Source organism: Balaenoptera musculus, chromosome 14, assembly GCF_009873245.2.
Source record: "Balaenoptera musculus isolate JJ_BM4_2016_0621 chromosome 14, mBalMus1.pri.v3, whole genome shotgun sequence".
Taxonomy (NCBI): Eukaryota; Metazoa; Chordata; class Mammalia; order Artiodactyla; family Balaenopteridae; genus Balaenoptera; species Balaenoptera musculus.
Window position 1 is genome coordinate 61,303,443 of NC_045798.1, and position 23,077 is coordinate 61,326,519.

Below are 23,077 nucleotides of genomic sequence, written 5' to 3' on the forward strand. Positions count from 1 at the left end.
AAGGTGACTGCTATTAAAGCAGTTATTGACAAGGCGGGTGTCTGAGAATGGGCCCACTTAAGGAGCAAGTGGAATTATTAAGGCCAAGCTCTCTGACCAAACTTGACAAGGAGCCGAGGGAAAGGCAGGAACAAAAAGAGATAATCCAGCAGCCAAGCTGGGACAGAAGCTTCAGGTTGGCCTCACCTTGGAGGCATGTTCAAGAATCCAGAGCTATGGGGGTAGGTCCAACAGGTGCAACAAGGTTCAGCGAAGTGCATGAGCTTGCAGGTCCCAGAGAGTAACGTCAGAACAGAGGGTGTCATCGCAGTGCCTTGCACCTCGTCTCCTAAATGGAGAAGGTTCTCACAAGGGAATAGAAGGAGCAGCTGGAAATTGGAGTCAGGAGACTCTGGACCAACTCTGACCATGACTATCTGTGTGAGTTTGAGCAATCCATTAGTCCTCTGATTCAGTGTCTTCCTCTGTAATAGGAGAAGAGGGTCTAAGATTGGGAGAGCACCGTACCTCATCTGCAGTCCGGCCAAATATACATTTGCTTCATGAATGATTCCAGAATAAATTGAGTCAGATACATCAGACCCTGACCTAATGGAGGCAGACATAGATTTTCAACCGACATCCAAACTTCCCTGTCACCTTTCAGTGATGCCAGCTGCCCACAGACAGGCGCTGGTATTCATCATAGATAGTAAGTGGTGCATTTTGTCCCCATGAATTTATAGCATGGCGGCACCCCGACCCAAAGCACCCCCAACAAGAACTCTGTACAGTGCTTTGCTTTCTATGGTTTGGTGCAGAAAGGGCCTGAAACCCTATTAAGCTAAATCACGACAGTCAAAGACAATGGGGAATGTGTGTCCAATTAACAACTTCTAGACGATTGACACCATAAGATATATTCACTCCAGGAAGGCACCAGGTACAGCTGGAGAGATCAAGGCCAAGCCATTTGACCCAGAATAACTCTGCAGAATCATGACGAGTGAGTGTGCTTGGGCTGGATTCTCCTTTAAACTAGTTCATGTCACTCTGGTTATCAGAAACACCCTCCCAGACCTGGCATCACTCCCAGGAATCTGAGCTGAAACTCTCACCTGGAGACTGTGAGGATAACTAGGAGTAAAGGATGCATGTGTCCTGACCCCTCTTACTAGACAACTGAGTTTCAGATGCGGGGGGGAGGGTGATACCAATAATTATTTTTATTTTTATTTTATTTTTTTTACATCTTTATTAGATTATAATTGCTTTACAATGTTGTGTTAGTTTCTGCTGTACAATAAAGTGAATCAGCTATATGTATACCTATATCCCCTCCCTCTTGGGCCTGCCTCCCACCCTCTCCATCCCCAAATAAATAATAATTATAAAGTTATAATATTAGTAATAACTGGAAATTGTTGAACACTTACAATGTGTTCTATGATAGCACTTTTACCAATGTTGTCATGTTTAATTTTCAAAACAACACTATTAGGTAGGCATGTTATTTCTCCCATTTTAGAAGTAGAGAAGATAAGAAACAAGTCCCAGGTCATACAGGTTGTAAGAGGCAAAGCTAGGAGTTGAACTGAGTTCCTTCTGATTCCTGACTCTGAACGTGCCCTCGGGATTCTCCACTGCATAGTGAGCACTGGAATAGCCTTGACTGTGCACCCAGCACTGGATGAAGTGCTTTACATAGACTGACATATTTGATTCACCTATTGACCTTACTAGGTAAGTGTATTATCATCTCTGTTTTGCAGCTAAGGAAATTGGGACACAGACAGGTTAAGCAACTTGCCCAATGTCACACAGCTAGTAAGATTTTAATACAGTTTTCTTAGCTCAAGAGTCTGTGCTCCTCACTGCTACACATTTCTGCTCCACTGCCTCTCAAAAGAAGATAGAAGACAATCCGTAAGTGACAGATGCCATGCTACCTTAAACAGGAAGCCTCCTAGAGAAAGTTCAAGAGCACAAATTGAACAGGAGACTCTAAGGGTGGTCAACACTGATTGACATAGAGCCCCACGTGATTGCCACACCAGGGACATCACTGTGGGCAGCCACCTAGGACACGATCACACTCCAGGGGCAAGAATGATTCTGGGTCTCAGCCCCCAGCCACAAGGCTAGCCCCTTGCCTTCGCTCTGCCCTCCTGGCCTTCTTCTAAATGAGACTCATGAGAAATGAAGGGTGCACCAAATGCCTGCAGTTTGCAGTGTTTATGGGAAACTCTAAAAGCTGGTTTTGCAGGCTAATTCAGCATCTCCATGACATTTTTGACTTGATTTATAATTAATGGTTATTTTAGCTCTACTGGTAAAAAAGCACCAGTTTTTCAGTAAAATGGATTTATAGAAAGGAAACATGAGGTAAAGAGGGAAAAAAATACTTCTTTTCCTCCACCCTCTCCCATCTTAAGATTTTTCCTCTAACAAGCAAAAGCTAGATATAATCTTTGGGCCCTTTCCTGTCTGGTCTCTGCTACTCCCCACCCTGGAACAAAGCTGAACAATTCTTAACCCCTTCCATGTAGAAGCCCTTAGGTTACCAAGTGTTTACCAAGCTTGACTGAAGTAAGGCTGTCCGGACACTCGCCCTGAATCGTGACTCCAGACTTTCAGGAGAGAGGCCTGGTGAACTGTGAATTTAACAGAGGCCACTGGTAGTTCTCACCTGCAGGCAGGTTTGGGAAATGGCCTGTTTGGGGCCAGACTAGCCGTCCACTCCCCTTATTCATCCAGCTTTCTTTAGGAGAATAGCCTTCCCAGATCCTGGGCCATTCTGGTTCTCACTCTGAATGCACTTCAGGTTTTGTACCTCTCTCGTGGATGTGACATTCAGACCTTAATACTCCACCCTGCTAGTTTGCCACTTCATCGTATGCTACTGATTCTCAAAGAAGAAGAGAAGAGAACATGTTCTTTTTCCTCCTTTTTTGAGGGAGTGGCCTGAAGAATAGGCCACATGGAGAATAGCTGACACATTTTTAAAACCCAACTGTTGCTCCGTGATGCTTCATCTTCATCGTCAGGATCAGTGTGCTCCTGTTGCTTAGGACTTTCACTACAGAATATGTCCCAGGCCAGGACTGTTCCCTGTCCCCTGGGGCTCCTGGGACCCAGCTGGAGGCCTAGAGACACTTGGGCAGGGTGGGCAAAGCCTGTTTGCTGGGGCAGGGCAGAGGTGGTACTGTCGGTGGGATTCTGCTTCAGCAAGTTCTCAGCACCTGAATGGCTCAATCAGGAGGCCTCCGTGTCCCTTCCAGAAGGATGTGGCATGTGCACTCCAATTAGCCCCACCAAGCTTACGCCATGGCTGCCTCTGAAGTGGTCGCCCTGCAGCTCCACACCATTTACTCTCTTTCTCTAAATTTTCTTAAGTTGACTTCTAGCTCGTCTGCTGAGAGGCTGTTTTTTCTATTTGTATGTCACATAAACGAAAGCCCAGTTTTTTAGCATTTTCCCCTAACAATAGCACATTTCCAGACCCACTGGGGAAGCCCCTTTGAGACCTGCTAAGAACAGTTGTAGGAGGGGTTGCCAGGAACTCCCTCCCAAGGGTGTGTTCACTCGCAGTTACAGGGACCTGGTCCTCAGATCCAGGCCAACACCTGCAGGGATGCTTGTCTCCCCAGCTTGGCAAAACAATCCAAGGGCAAACAGAACTTCAGCTCAAAATAAGAAAGCAGTGTCTAATAGATAGAGCAATGTATTTTGTGCAGAAGTAAGCTCCCCGTGACTCTGTATTGTCAAGTGGGTCCCAGGGAGGCTCTGAAGGAAGACCTTGAGCTCTGAACATTGGGTTAGGTTGAGGGTGGCGGTGGGGGTAGCGACAGACTTCTGGAATGAGTGACTGCAAGAACACACCATCCGAGCTTAAGTGAGGCGCTCCCTGGTTAATGCCTCTACCCTCTCCCCCATTTCTGCTGGATGTTACTTTTCAGAAAAGTAGTTTATTGAAAAATCCAATACAAAAGTTTAGCTATAGTGACATAGTACCTACTAAGGGCCAGGCACTGTTAAATACTTTACGCTCACCAGTTGCTAATACTCACTCCCCTTTGACGTGGATACTGCTGTTAATTTCTAGATGAAGAAGCTAAGATAGGAGAGGCCACAGGACTTGTCCTGCATTGTGGTCCTGGGATTCAGACCCTCGCATAGATCTCAAGCCTCCCCACCACACTGCGGCCTCTCAGCTATCCCTTGGATCTCAGGAATAGTGACCTCAGTCAAAGGCTTGAGAAAAGAGGGTCTGGGCCAGCACATCTCAAATGGTTGACCTTGGACACCACCTGGGAGCTTGTTAGAAATGCAGAATCACAGCTCTATCCCAGACCTTCTATATCAGAATATGCATTTTCACAAGATCCCCAGGTGAATCATGTGCAATTTAAATTGGGGAAGCTCAGGGTTCCAGTGTCACTCTTCTATATGGTCCAGGTCTTTCATTTATACTATAGCCCCCTTCCCACATTTGAGGTGGGGGGAGGGGGAGGGAACAATGAACAGACTTTTAAAACATGAAATCATCTCTCATGCTCTTACTGCTTTAACAAATTCCTCTCACCTTCAGGTATTTTGTTCAGTCCTCATCAGAGTCCTGATTTGTGCTGACAGGGAAAGAGACTCAGGCTAGTGGAGGTGGAGATGGTACAGCAAGGAGGAGGGCAGTGGAGACGGTGGTGGGGTCCACTGGGGACCAGGCCGGGTCCGCACTGCTGCTGCACTTACTGCTGCTCCCCGCTCCCCTGCCCCCTGCCCTGTTGGCTTCCCTCCTCTTTGGAGCATAACAAAGCGTGGCTCCCCCACCAGGAGAGCCCTGATATGTCCCTGAACGTGACAGTCCCTCCAGCCACCGCCAATGTTATTAATTTTTAAAACAAACTTCCTGATTGAGGTTCTGGCTGCCTCTAAATTGTCTCTACAAGGAGACTGTGTACTAATTAACCCATAGAAACAATCAATGATGTACCTTTTTCAAGTTTCAGGGTGATTAGAATATGAAAATGAAGAGCACAATGGTGCAGATGTTTTAAAATCACAGCAGACAGCAATTAGTGACACGGAAACCAGCTGCTTATCTCTCCAGATAAAGCCTCTTAATAGGGAATTACACTGGAGGAGTCATTACCCAGATGGATCTCACATGATTTACAGAGGAGGCGGGGCAGTGTTAACTGATTTGTGAGCAGGTTCTTGTCAAGCTTCCTTCTTACCTCAAGGAAGGTGGATTTGTGGCTGGGGTGGAGGGGGACTTCACCTTTCTACCTGTTGGCCCAGGTCAGGGAAGCCACCAAGGATGAGGAAAGGAGAGAATGGGGCCTGCAAGAAGCCACAGGCACCTGTCTCCTTGATTCAGGCTCCATTGTTCTGGGATCAACTCCCTCAGCTGTCCCTGAGCAAAGAGGAGAGTGAGGCCTGGGGAAGGGGAAACACTGAGTTGTTGGCTGCCTAGGTGTTCATTGGAAAGAAAGTGTCACTAAGTTCTGCTGAGTGGCTTTGGGGTGTGTGCGTGTGTGTATGTGTGTGAGTGTGCATGTGATATAGAGAGCTCTTAGTAATCTTTGTTTGATGTATTTTCTCCTTTTACATAATTGAGGTAAAATTTACATATTCTGAAATGTATACATGTGAAGTATACAGTTCAAAGAGTTTTTGACAAATGTATACTGTGTAACTCACACTCTTATCCTGATACAAAATACGTGTATTACCCCCAGCAACTTTCCTCCTGCCCTTTCCCACTCCCACCCAACCTTTAAGCAACCACTGTTCTGATTACTATCATAATAGTTTAGTTTTACCTGTTCTAGAACTTTATGCAATGAAATCATACAGTATGTACGTTTTTGGAGTCTGGCTTTATTCACTCAGCATAATTTCATGTGTGTGACTTATCCATATTGTGGAATATATCCATACTTTGTTCTTTGTATTGATGAGTTTGTGTGTTCTTCTGTTGATTGACACCTACGCTGTTTACAGGTGCTTTCTACTCTGAATAAGCTGCTATAAAGTTTCTGTAAAACTCTGTTTGTGGATACTTGTTCTCATCTCTTGGGTAAATACACAGGAGTGGAATTGCTGGGTCATAGTGTATATTTAGCTTTAAAAGACATCACAGGGAGATCAGCTCGGTGCTTTGTGACCACCTAGAGGTGTGGGATAGGGAGGGTGGGAGGGAGAGGCAAGAGGGAGGAGATATGGGGATATATGTATATGTATAGCTGATTCACTTTGTTATAAAGCAGAAACTAACACACCATTGTAAAGCAATTATACTCCAATAAAGATGTAAATAAATAAATAAGACATGGCCAAAACAGCTTCCAAAGTAGTACCATTTTGTACTACCTCCAGCAATGGATGAGAGTTGAGAGTTTCAGTTGTCCATACCCTTATCAATGCTGGTTATCATCAATATTTTTAATATTAGCTATCCTACTTGGTGTTCAGTGGTATCTCATGGTGGTTTTAATTGGCATTTTCTTGCTGACAAACAATGTTTGAGGACATTGACATGTGCTCCCTATCCACCCCTACTTGTTTTGTGATCCAGCATATTTTGGTGAAGGTATTTTGCAGTTTTGTGAGGTTAAGTTCATTGAGAGCATTGATCAAATCTTCTGTATATTTTTTCTGATTTTTTTTTTAGTCAATTTGCTCTAGCAATTACTGAAAGAAGAATGTTAAAATCCCTTTAATTGTGTCATTGGCTATGTCTTTCTTTAATTCTCTTAGTTTTCGATTCAAGCATTTGATCCAAGTATATGTTACGAGGTGCAAACAAATTTAGGATTATTGTTTCTTGATGAATTGACTCTCTTATTTTGAAATGTCCCTGATTACCTCTGGTAATACTCTTTGTTCTGAAGCCCATTTGGCACTATATTTATTCACTCCAGCATTCTAAAATTTGGTGTTTGTGTGGTATGTCTTTTCCCATCCTTTTAAGCTATCTTTATCTTTGTATACGATTGGCCAAAAAGTTAAATCGGGTTTTTCATAAGATGTTACGAAAGACCCGAACGAACTTTTTGGCCAACCCAATATTTATTGTGTCTCTCTTGTAAACAGCATATAGTTATGTCTTACTTTTTTATTCAGTTTGACAATCTACCACCTGTTTTTTGGTTTGGCTTTGTTTTCTGTTGTTCGTTTGTTGGGGGGAGGGGTTGTTTAGTATATTTAGAGTTAATTACCTATATTGTTGAGCTTAAGTCTACCATGTTACTATATGTTTTCTGTTTTTCCCATCTTTCTTCATTCTTTTTTCTCTTTTTCTACCCTCTTTGGACAAATCAAGCCTTTTTAGTGTTCCATGTGTTTCCTTCTATTGGCATTTTAGATATACAACTTTGTTTTATTTTTAGTGGTTGCTCTGGTGATTACAGTATGCACCCTTAAAGTATCACATCCACTTTAATCTAATATTACATCTGTTCAAATATAAGCACGTTACAAGTGTATACTTCCATATACCTTCTCTTGCTCTTTGTTTTATTATTGTACATTTTATTTCTATAAATGTCGTAAGCTTCATGATACACTGTTATTATTTACACTTTAAGCAGTCAGTTGCCTTTTGAAGATTTTAAGGCCAAGAATAAGATGTTGTATATATGCCCACATATTTACCATTTCCATGTTCTTCATTCATTCATGTAGATCTGAGTTTCTATCTGGAGTTATTTCGCTTTAGCCTAAAGAACTTCCTTTTACATTTCTTGTAATTCAGGTCTACCAGCAGTGAATTCCCTCACTTTTTATTTATCTGAAAATATCTTTATTTTGCCTTCATATATGAAAAATGTTTTCATGGGATAGAGAAATTTAAATTGACTTTATTTTCATTTTAATACTTTAAAATATTATTTCATTGTCTTCTGGCTTGATTTTTAATTGATAAAAATCAGACATTATTTTTCCCTGTATATAATGTGTCTTATTTCTCTGGCTGCTTTTAACATTTTCTCTTTGGACTTCATCAGTTTGTTTACAATGTACTTAGATGTAGTTTTTTGTGTGCTTATTCTGCTTGGGATTTGTTGAGATTCTTAGCTATGTGAATCCACATGCATTATTCTCTCTTCTCTACTGGGATTCTAATTATGTGTATGTTAGACCACTTGATACTTTTCTTTGGGTCACTGAAGTGCTGTTTGTTTGTTTTTTAATCTCCCTCCCCCACCCTACGCACCCCTCAATTTGGATAATTTCTGCTGTCTTTTCTTCATGTTCTCCAAGCTTCTCTTCTACTGTGTCTTGTATGCTATTAAGCCCATCAAGAGAATTTTTCATTTCAGTTATTGTATTTTTCCAATTTAGAATTTCATTTTGTTATTTTGGTATAGTTGCCATCTCTATGCTGAGATTTCCCATATGTTCATCAGTTATTCCCATCTTTTCCTTACTACTTGACCATCTTTATAATGGCTGTTTTGAGGGCCTTGGATCTATATCTACCCTCCTGGGTGTGTGTCATACTTGCTTCAGTGTTTGTCTAATAATTCTTTGTTTGTTTTCCTTTAAAGAGTTTGACTTTTGTTCTGATTGGTAGTTAATTTACTGGCAGATTTGCTTTATCTTATTAAGAATTCTTTTTAGACTTTGCTAGCTTTTATTCTAGGGCTCGAGTAATCCTACTCTTAAGGAGTACCAATTCTGGGATATCAACTGACTGTCTGGGATATTTATTAAAGTCTCCCCATTCTGGCTAGTCAGAAATCCAACACTGCCCAATATTATGTGACCTTAGGGCTCTATGTTCAGCTTATAGCCCCCAGTAGCAAATATCTGCTATGCTTCATGGAATCTTGCCCTCAAGTGCAGATTAAAGTTTGGCCAAAGACATAGGGTATTTCTATTAAGGTTTCTAGGATTCCTTTTCTACATAGCTCCCTCTTCTCAGGTACTCTGTCCCCCAAATTCTAGTCCCCTCAGAAGTCTCAAACTATAATCTCTGCTTCCTCTATCCAGTGAAATTATAGTTCTCTGGGTTCCACTTCCCTGTGCCCAGGTTTAGAAAGTTCTCCTGGACAGAAAACTAGGGATATGGCAGAGCCTCTTAAGTTTCCTTCTATCTAAAATCACGGCCCATATTACCTGTTGCTCAAAGCCTGAAAATAGTTGCTTCATGTATTTTATAGTTTTATGTTTATTTCCATAGAAAAGTTAAGTCTAATACCTATTAATACCATTATGGTTGGAACCAAGTCAGCAATCATTAATTATGCAGAATTACTGTGTACTCAAGGAAGCATATGATAGTGGCCTCTGTATTTGTGTAAGCTGTTATCAACCCCAATAAAAGGAGTGCTTTAATATCACTCACAGCCCCCAAATAGCAAATCAGGAATGGTTCCTATGGGAACCACACTAAGGTAACTTCCCAGGGCAATTCATGTGACAGGAAATGAGGACTGTATATATGTAACTGGAAACTTCATGTCCATTTAGGGGCTTTTCTGTGTTCCATTGTCTTAGTCTGTTTGGGCTGCTATAACGGAATGCCATAGACTGAGTGGCTTGTAAAAACAGAAATTTATTTCTCACAGTTCTGGAGGCTGGGAATTCCAAGAGCGAGGCGTTGGCAGATTCAGTGTCTGGCAAGAGCCTGCTTCCTCGTTCATAGATGGCCGTCTTCTCTCTGTGTGCTCACATGGTGAAGGACAAGTGAGCTCTCTGGGGTCTCTTTTATTATAAGAGCATTAACCCCATTCATGAAGTCTCCACCCTCATGATCTAATCACATTGTGCTCCCATAGGCCCCACTTCCTAATACCATGACATTGGGAGTTAGGATTTCAACGTATGAATTTTGAAAGGATACAGACATTCATGGAATTCTATGGAATCAGAGGATCATAAAGCCATGGTTCAAATAGGGTACTTAGTGACATTCTTCTCTACCTACCATTAGCAAATGCAGGAACGAACTGGGCTGAGGAGGGATGCTTTGAGAGCAAGTTCAATGGAAGTTGGCATGTGCATTCCTCCTATTCATGAGCCTAAATGGTAATTTTCAGTCTTTTCTTAAGTGACAGAACCATCTCTCTCCACCTCCTTTCTCTTTAATGAAATCCTTTGCAAGGCTGCTCTGTTCAATTGGGGGTTAAAAGAATGGAGCTTGTCTGTTGCCCAATCCACTGGCTACAGTTCAGAAATGTCTTTACAAAATCCTAGGACTCTGTGGAACACATTTGAAAACCACTGAGCTGGAACATCTCCTGATAATATCAGAGCCTCTTTAGTCCCTAACCCAGACCCCTGTCTTTGATATAATCCAGTGGTTCTCAACTCTGTCTGCACATTGGGATAACTGAGAGCTTTGAAAAATGTACTACTGTTCAGGTCCCACCTCTAGAATGTTGACTTAATTGGTCTGGATCAGATCCCAGCTATGGTGTTCTTTATGAAGCTTCCTGGATGATTCTAACATGCAGCCAGGGTTGAGAACCTTTAATCAGACAGTGTGTGGTTGCATTCCTTTTCTCCCACACTCAGCTCTTGCTCAGGCTTGAGCACTTGCTTCAAGACTCAGGGGTGGAATGCCAAGATTCCCCAGAGCTCTGGGGATTGGCTTGGATGAGTTGGGGAAATAGAAATCCCAGGGTGGGAGGTCATGAACCCCTGCATGCCTAGTTCTTTCTGGGAGGACAGTATTTTCATCCACCCATATAACTGACCTCTGCCCACCATGCAGTGTACTTGGAAAACCTAAACAGAGGATGGACTGTGTTAGAGTTTCTTACTATGTAAATTACAAAGAGTTCAGAGAGCAAAACAGGAATACTCAGTGGTGCCAAATTACATATCCTAACAGGCCTGTGGTGGTTTGCTCTGCATATTTACCACCAAAAAGTGTTGCAAATGTCACAGCAACCACAGGAGAGCCCCACCCCAGAGGAATTATGGTGTTAAAACATTAGATAAGTGGTTTTACAACTCAATTATATATCAGAATTATCTGGGGAGCATGTTAAAATGCACATTCCTTGGTCCCACCCTGGGAGATGGTGAATGAGCCTATCTGTAGTGGGGCCTAGGAATCTGTATTAGTAACCAGTACCTTAGGTGGCTCTGATACAGGGATCTAGGACCACATCTCGAGAAGTACCAGGTGCCAAAATAAGAGATAAAGCTCCCCTCATTCCTTCATACCCAGGCACATTTTCCTGTTCATGTAAAGCAAAATATCCCACAAACAGTAAATTTAAATTATTGCTGTCAAAAGTAGCACAAACACAGCTAACCCAAAAGAGTAGTTTATCATCCACAAAGTCATGCTTGATTTTTGATGAGTTATATGATTTTTCTCAGACCCAAATCGTCATGTCCTCCTCTCATTGTGACAAAACTTGCTTTAGATAAGCCTGAGATAAGGCTGGGTGACTTCCTTTCTTTCATTTTCATAGACTTTTAAGTTTTTATGCAGTGATTTAATGCTTGTTTTTAAAATTACGTAAAAATAAAGTGCTTTTTAAAAAGAAATCTGACTTGTACAAAATTTAAATTCTGTATAAGCCAATTTATACGTTGGTTGTGGGGGAGGAGATAGTTATCTACTTTACAAAATAATTCTTCACATTACTGAAGGACTTCCTTCCATAAACACATCCTGTAGGAGAGAAATCTGTCTAGTGTTTTCAGAATGGTGTTTCCCTGATGAATATTTGGCCTAGGCTCAAGGTGCATGGAAAGCACTGCTCTTATAAAAAGTAAGCCATACCTTCAGAATGACTGTGAGTTCCACAAACAATCAATCAATTTGCGGGGCTGCGGAAGCAGCCAAGATGAAACTGGAGGGAAAGGGGCAGGGCACAACCTTTGAAAGAATGACATAGCCCGAGGACATGACATAAACTGATTAGAACCAAATGGATCCAAGATGGCAGACAAGTCGACTTGTCCACTAGACCTTGAGCCTCAGTATACACTCACTGTAACACATCATCAAGGTAAATGACACACCCACAGGCACCATGACACTCCCAAGGCCAACCATAAGGATCAAAAAGTGGGGGGTGGCCCAATTCCTAGAAATCCCCGCCCCTTCCCCAAATAGCTGGAATACTCCTCCCACTCATTAGCCTATGAAATTACCCACCCCTGTAATAACTGACAACCCCATACCCTGGTGCCTTTCTCACCTTCTGAGATGGCCCACACTGTCTGTGGAGTGTGTTTCTCTCTAAATAAATCCACTTCTTACCTGTCACTTTGTCTCTCACTGAATTCTTTCTGTGATGAGATATCAAGAATCTGAGCTTCATTAAGTCCTGAAACCAGGTGTGTGATCTCAGTTGGAAGACCATGGGTTTTGGCCGGGTTCGAGTCCCAGCCATTTGGGTTCAAGCCCTAATCAGGGTTTTGGCTGGGTTCGAGTCCTGGCCGCATGGGTTCAAGTCCCAATCTGGATTTAGGCTGGGTTCGAGTTCCGGCATGTGGGTTCAAGTCCCAATCTGAGGTGCACGGTTTCAAAGAGACATGCTGAGCTTGACGGTATTAAAAGTTTTCCATAAAAATAATCTGGCCCAATGTAGAATCTCATCAGCTATTCCCTTATTTGCTAACCATTTCAGAGATAGCCCTGCTGGGGGCTGAGGGTAGTATAAAGTCCATAAAAGATTCAGGTCTGATCCCCCAGAAAAATCTAAAGGGGAAATGGAAACAAGTGCTATGTGGGTTAATAAAGCCCCAAGTCAAAGCCCCCTATATGAAATAATATCCCCAGACCTCTGGAGAAGGATGGGAGGGAGAGCTCGCTTGCCCCTGCATTGAGCTGGGAGCCTGTTTTGCGAAGTCCAGCTCTGTCTCAATGGAGTAAGTGCTCAGTTCTCAGTGAAGGGCATATTGGAACTGACAGTCTCATCATTGTGTATATAATCTGTCATGGCTGACAGATGAAGAAATGGGATTTTGTGAAATGCAACGAGATATAGCCATCAGCCACTGCTGGAAGGATGCCTTGTTCTCCTGGACCCCTTAAAAAGCACTCATTCTCAGTCCTCTTTGCCCCTTCACTGCAGCCGTCTGAGCGCTGGGTTTAGAGCACCATTTCCCCCCTATTACTGCTGATCTTTTGTTGTGCTTCCCTTTTGTCCACCCTGCCCTTTGATTGCCAAGCTCTCCCAGCAGGGCAAATTGCAGCTGAAATGGTAGAAACAATGGGATCAGGCAGTGTCCAGATGGAGGCACTGGGAACCAGGCATGCTTAACTGCTTACTTTCAGCTGGTCTGCCCTTAGTGTAAGTGAGCAGGCCCCACCTTTCAATTGCCAGAGTGAACTCCACCCTCCTGACAGTCACATGGGCTTCCCCAGAAGCAGAGTTAATTGGAAAATGAAACAATTAATGGGAGATGAGAAAGAACTAACAGTAAAAATTGCCGCTGAAGGAGAGTTACCTTGCAAGTGCCTTTAGTCCTTAAGTATTTGGGAACGATCTTTTGTTGAACATGTAATGCATCTGAGCCCTCCAGTTTCATCATGAGCCATTATGAAATGAGTGATTGGTGGCTTATTGTCTTTTGTGTGCAGCCATATATTTTGTCATGGTAATAGGCATCTTAAATATTATTTTGTTTGTTCATTCAACAAACATTTATTGAGAACTTTCTGAGTGGTTTGCTTTGTAATAGATACTGGAGATAAAAGGATAAATGAGTGTCTCTGACCTCAAAGTACTTACAGTCCAGGAGAGGGAGACAGAAAAGTATACAAATAAATGGCACATCGCATTACAAGGATTGTGATAGATGTCTTCATGAGAGACAATGGTGCATGCAGAAGGAATGGCATAAGAAAGTAGGCTGAAGGAGGTAACAGTGTCTGCAGACAATATGTTGCAATATACAGGTCATTAATCTCACTAATGACAAAATGGAATACCCATAGTAAAACGGATGTTCCTTCATTTATTCAATAAATGTTTATTGAGTGCCTACTATTTGCCAGGCACTGTACTTGGTATCTCTGTGATGGTGTATACAGGCTAGAAAGGGAGACAGGCATTAATTCGATTAGTACAAAAATCGAATGTAAATTTAAAACTATGATAAGTACAACAAAGATGAGACACATGGTTTCATGAAAACTTATAATAGGAGTATTTCTATAAGGTAGGGGGCCTCACTAGGATTGAGCTGAGATTAGAACATAAAGAAAAGTTAATGAGGGACTCTACTAGTTGCCAAGAATAAGAAGATGGAGCAATAGGGAAAAACTGATGGGAATTAGGGGTGAAGATTCCAGCTTTACCACGAAGCCCCTCTGTGTACTTCAGTATACAGATCTGGAAAAGTGGAGAGGGGTTGATGACAAGGGTAGAGGTGAGAGGGTGGCTATGAGTGCTGTTTTGCCCAGGTCCAAAACAACTTAAAACTTTTGTCCTACAATTTTTATTAAGTACTACCACTAACTCTCTAGAATGTTCTAGTGTGAGCAACCAATTATTTTGTCACCCAAAGAAGTGGGAAATCTTGTTTCCAAGCCCTCTTCTAGCCTGTCATCCTGTGAGTATACACATAGTGCGAACTAAAATCCAAAGCACAAATGACAAATTAACAAAGCCCTGACTCATAAAAGATAAGTAGAATTTACTATTTTATACCATGAATAAGATTTCTCTATTTTTGCCAAAAATGAGATGGAGCCTATGTCCACAGCAGTAATACCTAGCGGCCAAAGTCAAGTGTCAGGATTAGTTCTCTAGACGTTGATGATGGCAGTGTCTCTACTGTAAACTGCAAGATGAAGAAAAAATTAAATACTTTTTTTTTCTTAATTTTCTCCTGGGCACTTAACAGGCTTAGCTTGGGGAAGCTCTCTCATGATTCTTAAAAAATACGCTTCAATATTGGAAGTATAAACAGGATTTCACAAAATCAGGGAGGCAGAAAATAACCCTAGGGATTCCAGGAACTGGTGTGAATGAAACCCTGGTTGCTTTACTATATTGAATTTTACCCATAATTCTTTCTGCCATCTGCGTTTTGACTCTTAACAGGGACGATAAGAGATGTTTTCTAATAAAGCATAAATCCTATAGCATCAATGACAAAAGACAGAGAAGTGATAGGTGATAGATATATAGCTAGCTAGCTAGCCAGCTAGATAGACACATATGATACATACATACACAGACAGGTAAACAGACAGATACATACTATAGGTTAAAACTTCCTAAATTCACTAAGCCATCATCATATACTTCTTAGTTGGGATATTATCAAAGCTTTCTTAATTTACTAATATTTTCCCTTCTTTAACAAATCTTAGGGAAATACATCCTCTGTGTATAAAACAGGACTTATAATAAGCTTTAAAGACTGCTTTCTTTGTACTGGTAGCCTGGCTTAAAATCTATCTGGAACAATGTGAACATATCTATATTAAAAATAGCTTAATATCTCAAAACAGTGTGTTCACTATCCATTCCCTTTGTGAGTTTATAGACGCTGAATATGTTGTGTCTCTAGCACACGTTCTGCCTTTGCTGGCTGAAGAGTTAGTCTAAGGAAGGTGCAAAGTATGAAGACATTCATGTAGAGCCAATATAGGGAAAAACACAGCTGACAAAGTCCAATGGAGTGATCTTGAATGATAATGATTTTTTGTCCTGGCACATTTGTCCAGGAGACTTGTTTCTTTTTCTTTTTTCTTTTTTTTCTTTTTTCAAGGTTCCTTTTGAGAATATCCACACATTTTCTCGAGAGAGTAGTCAGGGCCTAATGTGGGCTTAAGGATGTCTTAGCGGGCTCACTCCCAAATACGCACCACTCCTAGAGTCGGCAGAGATTTGAGGGCTCTTCCATGTTTCTTTCCTTCTTTTCATTTCTTCTCTATGCCCTTGACTGGCCCACTTTTCCCCACGCAGTCATCAAACTTCCCCCCCTTAATTCCTCAACTTGTGCTTTTTCTCCTTGTTGCAGTGGTTCCTAGTGAGTTGCTTGTTTGAGTGCAGAGATGCTGAACTCCAGGATAAACTCCAAACAGAAATGAACTGCAGTAGGCAGAAGAAAGGGAAAGATGTGTGTTTGAGAAGAAGCTGGGGCAAAAATAAGCTGCAGCTGGAGTTAGGGAAACGAGTGCAGGGAGTCTGGAAGTTCAGATGCTCTCCTGAACTCTGCCACCTGGGGCAGGACTCTCCATGGCTGAAGTTTTAGCGTCTTCATTTGGAAAATAGAAGCATTGGACTGAGGGACCTTTAGGGGCCCTCCTGACTCTAAACAGTTCTTATTCTGAGATTGCATTAAACCAAGATAGGTTAAAGTTCCTGTTATCTAGGGGGAGAAAGACAGCGATTATAGCATCCTTATTAATGTTCAAAATGAACACAATGTATTTTTACTAAAGAAATTGAAAAAAACCTTCACAAAGCATTCTGGAATTAAAGGCGTCTGTTTCCAACTCTTGAATAATTAAGCCTTTTGACATTAAATTTTAAATAGTTTCAACATGCTGATCTTTGTTTCTCTCTCTCTCCTTCTCCACTCCACCCGCCCTTAGGCTTATGAGCGGCCACAGAAACACTCAGCTCTCCATTATGACCCAGGCCTCCCACAGGACTTCACCGGTGACACCTTAAAACCAAAGCACCAGCAAAAAAGCAGCAGCCAGAACCACGTGGACTGGTCCACCAACTCTGACAATGGACCTGCCACTCAGAATTGCTTCATCAGTACAGAGTCTGGCAGAGAAACTGCAAGCACCAGCAAGATCCCAGCTCTTGAGCCCCTGGCTTCCTTTGCAAAGGCCCAGGGTAAGAAAGGCAGTGCAGGGAGCACATGGAGTCAGTTGTCCAACAGTAGCAAAGATCTGCTCTTGGGAGGCGTGGTTCCATCTCCAAGTAACCACAGCTCACCAGCTCCACCCAGCAGCTCTGCTGAGTGCAGTGGGCTCCAGCCCTTGGTAGATCAAGATGGAGGAGGTGCAAAGGAGCCCCCAGAACCATCTACTACTATAGGCAGCAAGAAAAAGTCCAGTAAAAAAGATGTGATAAGTCAAACCATACCAAACTCAGACCTAGACTGGGTCAAGAATGCTCAGAAAGCATTTGACAATACAGAAGGGAAAAGGGAAGGCTACTCTGCAGATAATGCCCAAGAGGCATCACCAGTCAGGCAGAATGTGAGTTCCGTCAGTAATCCTGAAAATGACTCAAGCCATGTCCGGATTACTATCCCTATCAAGGCACCCTGCCTAGATCCAAGCAGCCATAAGAGGAAAAAGAGACAGTCCATCAAAGCAGTGGTGGAAAAGATCATGCCAGAGAAAGCCCTGGCTTCTGGAATCACTATGAGCAGCGAAGTAGTTAATAGGATACTTTCCAACCCCGAGGGTAATAAGAAAGATCCCCGTGTCCCTAAGTTGGGTAAAATGATGGAGAACGAGTCCCCCTCAGCTGGCCTTGAAACTGGTGGAAATGCTGAGAAAGTTGTCCCTGGAGGTGTATCTAAGCAGCGGAAGCCACCCATGGTCATGACACCTCCAACATGCACAGATCACTCTCCAAGAAAGCTGCCAGAAATCCAGCACCCCAAATTCGCTGCAAAACGGAGGTGGACGTGCAGCAAACCAAAACCCACCAGTCTCCTTCGGGAGGCAGTCATGGCCACCTCCGATAAACTGATGGTGGAACCGCCATCTGCTTATCCCATAACCCCATCCAGCCCTCTGTACACCAACACAGACAGTCTTACTGTGATCACGCCGGTAAAAAAGAAGCGGGGACGACCAAAGAAGCAGCCTTTGCTCACGGTTGAGACGATTCACGAGGGGACTTCCACCAGTCCAGTCAGTCCCATCAGCCGGGAATTTCCCGGAACCAAGAAAAGAAAGAGACGACGTAGTTTAGCTAAGTTGGCCCAATTAGTGCCAGGAGAGGACAAACCCATGAGTGAGATGAAATTTCACAAAAAAGTTGGAAAGCTTGGGGTGTTGGATAAGAAGACCATCAAAACTATCAATAAGATGAAAACACTCAAAAGGAAAAATATCTTGAACCAGATCTTGTCCTGCTCCAGCAGCATTGCGCTGAAGGCCAAAGCTCCCCCAGAGACCAGCCCTGGGGCAGCAGCAATCGAGAGCAAATTGGGCAAGCAGATAAATGTCAGTAAGAGGGGCACCATCTACATTGGCAAGAAGAGGGGCAGGAAGCCAAGGGCAGAGCTGCCACCCCCATCCGAAGAACCCAAAACAGCCATCAAGCACCCGAGGCCAGTTTCTAGCCAGCCGGATGTTCCCGTCGTGCCTTCCAACTTTCAGTCACTTGTGGCGTCTTCACCAGCAGCTATGCACCCACTTTCGACACAGTTAGGTGGGTCCAATGGCAACCTGAGCCCCGCCAGCACTGAAACCAACTTTTCAGAGTTGAAAACTATGCCAAATCTCCAGCCCATCAGTGCTCTTCCAACCAAAACCCAAAAGGGAATCCATAGTGGGACCTGGAAGCTGTCTCCACCCAGGCTGATGGCCAACTCCCCTTCACACCTTTGCGAGATCGGGTCACTCAAGGAGATAACACTGTCCCCTGTGAGCGAGTCCCACAGTGAGGAGACGATCCCGAGTGACAGTGGCATTGGGACAGACAACAACAGCACGTCTGACCAAGCAGAGAAGAGTTCCGAATCCCGACGGAGGTACTCTTTTGATTTCTGCTCCCTGGACAACCCGGAGGCCATCCCATCTGACACCAGCACAAAGAACCGGCATGGCCACCGGCAGAAGCATCTCATTGTGGACAACTTTCTGGCCCACGAAAGCCTCAAGAAGCCAAAGCACAAGAGGAAACGGAAAAGCCTGCAAAACCGTGATGATCTCCAGTTTCTGGCAGACCTGGAAGAGCTCATCACCAAGTTCCAAGTGTTCAGGATCTCTCACCGGAGTTATACTTTTTACCATGAGAATCCATATCCCAGCATTTTTCGGATTAATTTTGATCACTATTACCCGGTGCCATATATCCAGTATGACCCGTTGCTCTATCTTCGTAGGACTTCAGACTTAAAGTCAAAGAAGAAGCGTGGTAGGCCTGCAAAAACCAATGACACCATGACAAAGGTGCCTTTTTTACAAGGGTTCAGCTACCCTATTCCCAGTGGAAGTTACTATGCACCCTATGGAATGCCTTACACATCAATGCCTATGATGAACCTTGGTTATTACAGTCAGTACCCAGCTCCTCTGTACCTGTCGCACACGCTCGGAGCAGCGTCCCCATTCATGAGGCCAACAGTGCCACCACCTCAGTTTCACACAAGCTCCCATGTGAAGATGTCTGGTACGGCTAAGCATAAAGCAAAGCATGGAGTGCACCTGCAGGGGCCTGTGGGCATGGGCCTCGGTGACAGGCAGCCATCCCTGAATCCTCCCAAGGTGGGCAGTGCCGGTCTGTCCAGTGGTCGGCTCCACAAGAGGAAACACAAACACAAGCATAAGCACAAGGAAGACCGGCTCCTGGGGACCCACGACAACCTGAGTGGTCTCTTTGCAGGCAAAGCCACAGGCTTCTCCAGCCACATCCTGAGCGAACGGCTGAGCAGTGCAGACAAAGAGCTCTCACTTGTGAGTGAGAAAAACAAGCATAAGGAGAAGCAGAAGCACCAGCACAGTGAAGCCGGCCACAAAGCGTCCAAGAACAACTTTGAGGTGGACACCCTGTCTACGCTGTCACTTTCTGATGCCCAGCATTGGACGCAGGCCAAGGACAAAGGTGACTTGAGCAGCGAGCCTGTGGACTCGTGCACAAAACGGTACTCTGGCAATGGCGGGGACGGCAGCAGTGCAAGACCAGAGAGCCTGGATGTGTTCAGTGAGATGAACCCTCCGAACGACAAGTGGGACAGTGATGTGAGTGGGAGTAAAAGGAGGAGCTATGAAGGCTTTGGGACGTACAGGGAAAAGGACATCCAAGCCTTCAAGATGAACCGCAAGGAGAGAAGTTCCTATGACTCCTCCTTATCTCCAGGTAAGGCCGAGTTTTCTCCAAACTTGGACTGTCTTGTTACTTGGTTGCTGGGCCCTGCCCTTCAGCAGTCCACGGTCTTTGGCACGTTGCGTTCACTAGTTTGCAGAGAGGTAGAAACCAAATGAAAAAAGGTCTCCTTGCAAATTTGAGTCTGCTGCACATTTTATGCATTGTTTAATCAGTTATTTTCTGTCTTTCCTTTCTTTGAGCCATTGCCTGAGAACTGTGGGCCCAGAGGCATCCCCAATAGCTGCCAAGACTGCAACCATACCCACTACCTTTATGCTTTTAATTAAAGACGCTATGCCTAAGTCTTCATCTGATCTGATGGTAAATTTGCTAGTTGGATAAAACCTCTAAAACTCTCTAGTAATACCAACAAGATCCCAAGAATGTCAAAGTTGGATGGGAATGAATATCTAATTTACCTGACATGCTAGCTCTAGAAGTCACACATCCTAGGTTGAAACATCTACAGGAGAACCATTGGAAGCTGATGACCAGTGAATCTTGAAGTCTACCTGATAAGGAAGCCACAACCCAAAGCCATGTTGTCCTCTTTTTGGCATTTGATAAGCAGCTCTTAGTAGACCCCTAAAGTGAAGCCCTGACCTGTCATTTCCCTGCATAAAGGTGGGGGTGGGGAGAACCTGACTGAAAGGCACTGTGAGCCTCCTGCCTCTGCTGGAACCTACTGCTGTGTCTCTTCGCACATCCACTGGGGATGGGATTTGCCCACTAATCTCTAAACTGAAGTGCTGGTGGCTACTAGGAAGAGCTCATTCCTTGTCAGTTGCTGGGAGAATTTCCTTGCTAACCTGCCCACCCACATAAACTTTCCTTGCCATGGAAGCCTCACACTTCTGCATAAATATCCCTTTGTCCATGTCCACACATCACACAGATGATAAAAGACTCCTGTAGAACAAAGTAGTTATTTACTAAGAAAAAGGTAGAAACTCCTTTCTTAGGAGCTGCAGAAGCTAAAAGGATTCCTCGTGCTCTCCCTACCCCCAAACAGTACAAACCCTCTGGCCAAAGCCTGGTTTAAAGGACTGATCACCCCTGATAAGCTTTGGGTGAGCTATTTCACCTCTGTTTATGATGTGTATCCCTTGTTTGTCTTCTCCCTTCATGCGGAGTCCATAATTAGTGAAGGTGAAGGCAGTCTATTCATGAGGATTTAGAGACATTTTCCAGGCCAGCAGATTTCAAAAAGAAATATGTTTTGATAATGGCCATTCTGACCGGCTTGAGGTGATACCTCATTGTAGTTTTGATCTGCATTTCTCTCATAATTAGTGATGTTGAGCATCTTTTCATGTTCCTCTTGGCCATCTGTATGTCTTCCTTGGTGAAATGTCTATTTAGATCCTCCACCAATTTTTTAACTGGATTGTTCATTTTTTTGATATTGAGCTCCATGAGCTGTTTGTATATTTTGGAGATTAATCTTTTGTCTGTTGTTTAATTTGCAAATATTTTCTCCCATTCTGAGGGTTGTCTTTTTGTCTTGTTTATGGTTTCCTTTCTAGAGGGTTGGGATAGGGAGAGTGGGTGGGAGGGTCAAGAGGGAGGGGATATGGGGACATATGTATGCATATGGCTGATTCACTTTGGTGTACAACAGAAAATAACACAGTATTGTGAAGCAATTGTACTCCAATAAAGATCTATCAAGAAAGAAAGGAAGGAAGGAAGGAAGGAAGGGAGGAAGGAAGGAAGGAAGGAAGGAAGGAAGGAAGGAAGGAAGAAAGAAATATGATTATGAGTTAGAAGCTACTTAAATATTGCTCCAAATCACCCCCAGCTTTGAGTTGCTGTCGTGGTAGATGGTCTCCTTGGTTAATGAAGAGACCAATTAGCAGTCATGTTTCCTGCACTTGCTAAGGTGATAAATGGCCCACACTTCATGTCTGCCCAAGTGGATGTGCTCTTCTGGGTTTCCCCATTTCTGATCATCAGACTTTGTTGAAGGTGTTTGTTTTTTGTGCAAAGCCTAAATTAAGCCCACCCAGACAGTAGTTGCTAAAAGATTAAACTTTCACATGAGAAGTACTGTTGCTTTCTCTTTCAGTGTGGTGGAATTTATCCATAGAACCAGAACTATCCATGACAGAGGGCATTCTTATTTCTATTTCCTTGGCATTGTTTAGCTAGAAAACAATGGTGGTATGTTATTGCTGAGAACCTACAAGCAAGAATCGTAAGTTAACAGACCTGAGAAACAAGGTCTCAGAAGCTAAAACCAGCCATTGTTGCCATTAGGATTCTCAGCAGTCTTACTGGGACGTCTGCGTGTCTGGACCGTATTACAGCTGGGTCTTGGTTGAATTTTGCCAGCTAGGGGTTCATCCGGTCACTGTGTCTCTGAGGGCGGCCACACTCTAGCCATACAAAATTCCTTGTGTTTGCATTCACAAGGTGGTCGTTACTTCATTTAAAATTCTCCCTCCCCTTCCCCAGCTTCTTACTTGTTTTGCAGCCATCTACAGAAAGCTGGATTCAGCCTAGGAATTGAGTACTGCACCCAACTCTGTTATGACCTTAGGCATGGTATCCTACCTCTCTGGGGTACTATCTGCCAATCTGTAACTCAAAGAGTTGGGCCAGACCTCTTCTGTATGACATGTTTCAATTCTTTTTTTTTTTTTAATTAATTAATTTATTTATTTATTTTTGGCTGTGTTGGGTCTTCGTTTCTGTGCGAGGGCTTTCTCTAGTTGCAGCAAGCGGGGGCCACTCTTCATCGCGGTGCGCGGGCCTCTCACTATCGCGGCCTCTCTTGTTGCGGAGCACAGGCTCCAGACGCACAGGCTCAGTAGTTGTGGCTCACGGGCCTAGTTGCTCTGCGGCATGTGGGATCTTCCCAGACCAGGGCTCGAACCCGTGTCCCCTGCATTGGCAGGCAGATTCTCAACCACTGTGCCACAGGGAAGCCCTTCAATTCTTAAAGCCATTTCACATGTATTTCTTATAATATCCTTCCTGCAATCTTAGAAGAGAAATATTTTCATTCCCATTTTATGGATCAGGACACTGAGGCTCAGAGATCAAGTGACCTGTCCAAGTTCAGAAAGCTGTCACTTTTTATTCTAAACCCAGGGCTT

General features: G+C 43.5%; 1 protein-coding gene across 2 annotated transcripts in view; it reads left to right on the forward strand.

The window, feature by feature from the left end:
• Positions 1-23,077, forward strand: part of SETBP1 (SET binding protein 1) — a 376,922-nt gene that overhangs the window by 244,535 nt on the left and 109,310 nt on the right. For both annotated transcript variants that reach the window (XM_036823197.1, XM_036823198.1), the window contains exon 4: positions 16,508-19,967. In XM_036823197.1, the coding sequence (XP_036679092.1) occupies positions 16,508-19,967 (3,460 nt within the window). The remainder of the gene's footprint in view (positions 1-16,507; positions 19,968-23,077) is intronic.